The 6,204-nt window shown below is 55.5% G+C and overlaps 2 protein-coding genes across 2 annotated transcripts; both read left to right on the forward strand.

Moving 5' to 3' along the window:
• Positions 1-678: 678 nt before the first annotated feature.
• On the forward strand, positions 679-4,432 carry RPS5 (ribosomal protein S5). The gene is made up of 6 exons (XM_004616925.2): positions 679-815; positions 1,529-1,637; positions 2,199-2,408; positions 2,539-2,667; positions 3,752-3,850; positions 4,314-4,432. The coding sequence occupies exons 2-6, from the start codon at positions 1,530-1,532 to the stop codon at positions 4,380-4,382; spliced, it is 615 nt and encodes a 204-aa protein (XP_004616982.1). The 5' UTR covers positions 679-815; position 1,529; the 3' UTR covers positions 4,383-4,432.
• Positions 4,433-4,563: 131 nt separating this feature from the next.
• RNF225 (ring finger protein 225) lies at positions 4,564-6,204 on the forward strand. Its single transcript, XM_004616972.2, has one exon. It carries the CDS (start codon positions 5,266-5,268, stop codon positions 6,202-6,204), a length of 939 nt encoding a protein of 312 aa, XP_004617029.2. The 5' UTR covers positions 4,564-5,265.

The following is a 6,204-nucleotide window of genomic DNA, read 5'->3' on the forward strand; positions in this document are numbered from 1 at the left end:
GGCAGAACCGGTGTACGCCAAAGGCAGGTTCCTTCTCTCCACTTTGCCGCGGGTCACGGGGAGGGAGAAGTTAGAGGCCAGTGCACCGCTGCACCATCCCGACCCTGCTCCTGTCCAGGATGCCGGCATCAATGCATGAGAGGCGCGCTGTCCCGTGGAAGCGGGTGGGCACAGCCTCGGGTTCCGCGCGTCACGACGGGGCAGGAGACACGGGGATCGCGAAGAGGATATGGAGCGATTAACATTTCCCGGAGTTTTGTGAAGGGAGTCATGCCGGAGAGTAGCCCGCAGAGGGCAGCCGCGCCTAAGGCCGGAGCTCCCTTCAGTCGGCCCGTGAATCCCCGGCGCTCGTACGGAGGTGGCGCCCAGAAGGCACGATCGCTCTACCTCCTCGAGACCAGGAAAGAATGTCTGGCTTCCCCACGCGACACCACGGGCGAGCGGGATTGGAGCAGCCGACAGAAAGAACACCAAAAGGACTCGCGGATGTGCGCGATGACGGCCCACAAGAACTGGGGATCCATAAGACCAGAGACGTTGACTACCGTTCCGCACGCCTCTGGGCCACCTCTGCGAGTGCGCATGTGCAAAGAATCCACGCCTACTCGTGCCCCGAATTCGCCTTTACATACATTCTTGCTCCAGATTGGCCCGTGAACTCACGCTGTCCTTGTGCGCACGCGCCACTCGAGCTGACCCGGAAGTTATCGTTTGACTTAAAAACGTGGTCCCGCGGGTTACGTTCTCTTCCTGTCTCTACTGGGGCGACGCGTGGTCCTCCGCGAGTGCTAAAGACGCCCCGTCTCTGTCTTCAGGTGAGGGTCCCGCGGGGGGCTGGAACCCCAGGGAAGACACTCCCCCCCAATACCTTTGCGGAAACTGGGCGAATCCTGAGGCTCGGCGAGTGCCTTGAATTCTCTTGAGGCTTTTCTCCGCCAAACGGGCACTGAGAAAATGGCCGCAAGGTTCTTGGAAGTTACCCCGAGCCACCTTGCTTGTGCTCCCCTCTCTCCCCGGTCTCGTAACTGCACGGCGACGGAGCTCAATGCTGGTTCCTTTACCATTTTGCTTTGCACTTGGTTCCGTTCCGTTTTATATGTAAGATGTAGTACGCGGTGCACGAGGTTTTTTTTTTTTTCTTCACTACAGCAACCCTGGCACCTCTCGGTGTCGGATCAAGCAGAAAAATGATTTGATGGGGAGTTCGTGTAGTCATCCTAATGCAGATAACGTGCCCTTTTGACAAGGAAGCTCAGACAAAAGTCATTCGTTGACTTTTACACAGATCCGTTGCTGACTAATAGTATGGCTGGACTTGCAGTCGTGGATGAAGGGTCAGGCATTTGGCGTCCCCTACTGCAGTCGCAAGTTCCGGTGTCTGCTGGTGATCATGGGGGACACTTGAGCGGTTTTACTAGGCTCAGGAAGGATGGAACCGGGCTATGGGAGCCTTACGTGGATCCTACTAGTGTGTGGGCCCGCCTTGGTGGGTTGCAGGTACTCCTGCTGACTCCGCTTCTATCCCTAGGATGACAGAGTGGGAGACAGCTGCACCTGCAGTGGCAGAGACGCCTGACATCAAGCTCTTCGGGAAGTGGAGCACTGACGATGTGCAGATAAATGACATTTCCTTGCAGGTGAGAGGTTCACATGTCAGTGCTTTTTGGGCAAAATTAAAATGCTGGTTCATTGGAGTGGGAGAATTCAGCAGGCAAGGTGCCAACCAAAATTTTTCAAAAATGGTTCTCGGGTTTTATGGCAGTGTTTGAATCCATCTAATCTGGTGTCAGAATAGACCTAGTGTCATGGACACTGCTAATGCTATTGTGTGCAGTACAGCCCCCGCCCCCGCCCCCCCCCAGCAGGGCTTTTCAATCTGAAGACTAGTATAATTTGAGGAACACTTTCGGGTGGGTGGGGATTCCTGTTGGTACTCAGAACTATATAGCGTTGCAGGCAGAACCCAGGTCTCTTGGATGGGGGATTTGTGCATGAGCTCTATCGGCTATTTCCGTGGCCTGAGGAACATTTAAAGTTGGAGTCAAGGGTGTTTTCTACCTCATCTATATTTAACTCGTTATAAATGTAATTTTAACTGATAACCCTGAGGTGAGTGGGGACTGTCCTCAGTGGCTGCTTGCTCCTATGGTTTCCTGCTCATATCCATCCTCACCGTGACTCTCCTGTTGCTACTCCAGGATTACATCGCAGTGAAGGAGAAGTATGCCAAGTACCTGCCCCACAGTGCAGGGCGCTATGCTGCCAAGCGCTTCCGCAAGGCACAGTGCCCCATCGTGGAGCGCCTCACCAACTCCATGATGATGCATGGTCGCAACAACGGCAAGAAACTTATGACTGTCCGCATTGTAAAACATGCTTTCGAGATCATCCATCTGCTCACTGGTGAGGTAAGACTGAGGCAAGGTGGATTCCAGAGTAACCTTGAAATCCAAGACCTATGCTTGGTCTGGGTCTTAGGATTTAGAGGTGAGCTGCAGGCCAGTTGTTCAGGCTCACAGGACCCTCCCCCCTTTCTAGAACCCTTTGCAGGTCCTGGTGAATGCCATCATCAACAGTGGCCCCAGAGAGGACTCAACCAGAATTGGAAGAGCCGGGACAGTGAGGCGGCAGGCTGTGGATGTGTCCCCGTTGCGCAGAGTGAATCAGGTGGGTCTGGGGAACAAGATAAGTGGGTGAAAGGCTCATCCCTGCCTGCATATTTTACCAGTTATGTCATTTCATCCAGGAAACCTTCCTGGATTCCTGTCCCATGCAGGGCATATTCTAGCATTGGTTCTCTCCTGGATAATTGGGGAGGAGTGTGTATTTTCTTAAACATAAGATCACATTCTGGTAATATGTTTTTGGGTCACACCCAGCTCGGTGAGGGGGGTGTTGAAGATATCTCAGTGTCACAAGGAAAAGGAAGGGGGGTTGGGCTGTACCTCCAGACCCACCCTCAACTCTGAGGGACCATTGAATCTGGTAGGAATCGAATCTGGGTCAGCAGCATGCAAGGTAAATGTCTTAACACCTGTACTGACAAATTGATGGTGGTAAAATACCTCAATCCTATACCTGCCCGCCTGTTCTGCCACACCGAGCAATGCTCCTGGTTCCAGACTACACTCAGGGTTCACTCCTAGTGGTGGCCGAGGTACTGTATTTAGGGCTAGGGATTGAACCCAGGTTGTCCACATTGAAGCAAGTGCTGTGCCTATCTTTCTTCAGCTGTTCCAGTATACTTTTCATAGTTCTCTTTGCAGTGCAGTGGAACAAACCACTCTGTTATTAGGATCTTCCTTTCATTGTTCTGTCTTTATGTTTGGTTTTGTTAAGGTGGGTTGGGACATTTCCGATGCAGTGGCTGAAGCGGCTCTGGGGGTCTTTCTGTGTGATGATACCAACTGGACTGCACAGATCAGTGCTGGGGCCAGGTGATAAGGCAATGTTTGGTGGATCATATGGTGCCAGAATCAAACTTGGGACTTTGCCTCTGAAAGGCATGTACCCTTGAGCTTGCTCTATGGTACATTCCTGCATCCTTTTTTCTTGTGGCTGCCTTTGCTGTGATCCCAGAATGGACAGTGTGGTGGGCTCTTAATTTGTGTGCCTTGTCTGCATGGGCCCGTGGATGGTCACATGTTGGACATCATTTGTTGGGACTTAGGAATGTAGAGGAGAACATCTGCCTGATCACCTTGTTACCCCCTGCCAGGCAGCCGCTGACCCATGTGCTTTTTTCTCCTAGGCCATCTGGCTGCTGTGCACAGGTGCCCGAGAGGCTGCCTTCCGGAACATCAAGACCATTGCAGAGTGCCTGGCCGACGAGCTTATCAATGCGGCCAAGGTGAGTGAGTAGAGCTTGGGGTTTCAGAGATTGACTGATTGATTTTTGGTTTGGGGGCATACCTGGTGATGCCCAGGTATCTCTCCTGGCTAGCCTTGGAAAGGAATATGGGGTATTAAGGATCAAACCCTGGTTCGACACTTAGAAGGCAAACACCCTACCATCTATACTGTTTCTCCAACCCCCAGATCTCTGATACTATTAAACATTCAAAATTAATTTGCCTCTGGGGCTGGAGCAATAGCACAACAGGTAGGGCATTTGCCTTGCATGCAGCCGACCCAGGTTTGATTCCCAGGATCCCATATGGTCTCCTGAGCACCGCCAGGGGTAATTCCTGAGTGCAGAGCCAGGAGTAACCCCTGTGCATTGCTGGGTGTGACCCAGAAAGGCAAAAAAAAAAAATACAGCCCTAATCTGCCTCTTTGGAGAGTTAACCACCTATCTGCCTCTTTGCTTGTAGGGTTCTTCCAATTCTTACGCCATCAAGAAGAAGGATGAGCTCGAACGTGTGGCCAAATCCAACCGTTGATCACAAGGCTGCTGTTTCAATAAACTTGTTTGTCTTTTGGGACAGCCTCACCCATTTGTACCATTCTCCTTGGGATTAGAGCTAGTTTGGAGCAGTAGGATAAAGTGAGCTAGGTATTCTTTGGAACTGCTCAGGTCCCTGCCCTTTGGGGGACAGGGCTTTTAGAGCACAACTGACTTAGAACCATAGCACCCTGGGTGAAGCCCTTATTCCTGCCATTGCTGAAAATAGGGGTGGTGGTGTTCGGCAGAGTCTGCCATCCTGCTAGGTGTTACCTGGGCTCAGGGCCATTGCTGTGGGATAGGCCATATGTCCTCTACCCGATCCAAGCTGCAGCCCAGAGACCCTTTACACTGTATAGGGTTATGACTGCCTCTTACTCGCCTCGTGTGCCATTTTCCCACCACCCCCGCCATCCGGCCAAGTCAGGCTTGGTGTTCACCCTGGTGATACCTGCTTGCGTGTGGGGCAGGCTGTCAGGCAGGTCTGGCTGGAACCTGGGGAGGCAGTCATTGGCCCACACCCACCCCCTAGGGCGGGGCAGCATAGTACCCAGCCTCTGGTAGTCAGGGACCCGGGATCAGAACAGGCTACCGATACGCCAGCCCGAGAAGGACCTTCCAGGTAGGAAGAGCCAAGGCCCTGGGGGGAGGCTTCGTTTGTTCTCTAGGGTTTGGTGGAATGGTCCCGGTACTGGGATGAGGATGAAGCCCATCTGACAGGGTTATGGGTATCTGGTGGTATGGCCCTGGCTCCATTCTGCCTGTACTGAAGGGTCCCAGGTCCCATTCCTCACCTTTGTGGGACCCACTTCACATCCACTGGACTTTCCACATCTATCTTTTTGGGTTGTGACCCACATCTCCCCACAGGTCTGGTCTTGATGCCCTGTCCCCGGCCACCGTGTCTATGCTGCTCCCCTGCCCCTCAGAGCCCCAGCCCTGGCTCCCCAAATTCTCTCTCTGTGCCCCCCACCCCAGGCAGTGGGGAGGCTGGGGAGGATGAGGATGAAGATGCTGAAGGCAGCCAGGGTGCAGGCCCTATCCTGGCCCCCATGTCCCCCACTGAGTGCCTCATCTGTGTGTCCTCCTTTGACGGCGTGTACAAGCTGCCCAAACGTCTGGATTGTGGCCATGTCTTCTGCCTCGAGTGCCTGGCGCGTCTGTCCCTGGCCACAGCAGGTGGCGGCGATGCAGTGGCCTGTCCAGTGTGTCGCGCACCCACGCGCCTGGCACCACGCCGCGGACTGCCTGCACTGCCCACACAGGCTGGCCTTCTACCCCGCGACCCCCGCGGCCCGCCTTGGCTGGGCTCTGTGCGCTTCGACCGCCGCCGAGGCCTCCTCTACTTGCGGCCACCGCCAGGGCCCGCACCCCGCAAGACCCGCGGGCCGCCGCCTCCGCCACCACCGCCGCCTCCGCTGCGCCTGGGCCGGCCGCTCTCGCGCCGTCTGACGCTGTCTCGCCAGGCCTGGGCCTTCAATGCCGCCGTGGCGCTGGCCGTGCTGGTGGCCGCCGGCCTGGTGGTCTCGGGCGTCTACATCTTCTTCCTCATCCCACACGCCGCCGCCTCGGGCCCCGCGCGGCCGCAGCTCGTGGCGCTTGCCCCGGCGCCAGGTTTCTCCTGGCTCCCGCCACGACCCGCACCTGGGCCATCCTGGACCTCTGCTTGGACACCGCGGCCCACGGGTCCGAGCGTGGACGCCACATCGCTGGAGACCGCGGGGACACCCATGGGATCCGAAGAGGCCAAGGATCCGGCAGACTGGCACCTGGGCAGTCCAGGGGACTCACAATGGCCCCCAGGCCACACGGGGGACTAG

Source organism: Sorex araneus, chromosome 8 (assembly GCF_027595985.1).
Source record: "Sorex araneus isolate mSorAra2 chromosome 8, mSorAra2.pri, whole genome shotgun sequence".
In the NCBI taxonomy this organism is placed as follows: Eukaryota; Metazoa; Chordata; class Mammalia; order Eulipotyphla; family Soricidae; genus Sorex; species Sorex araneus.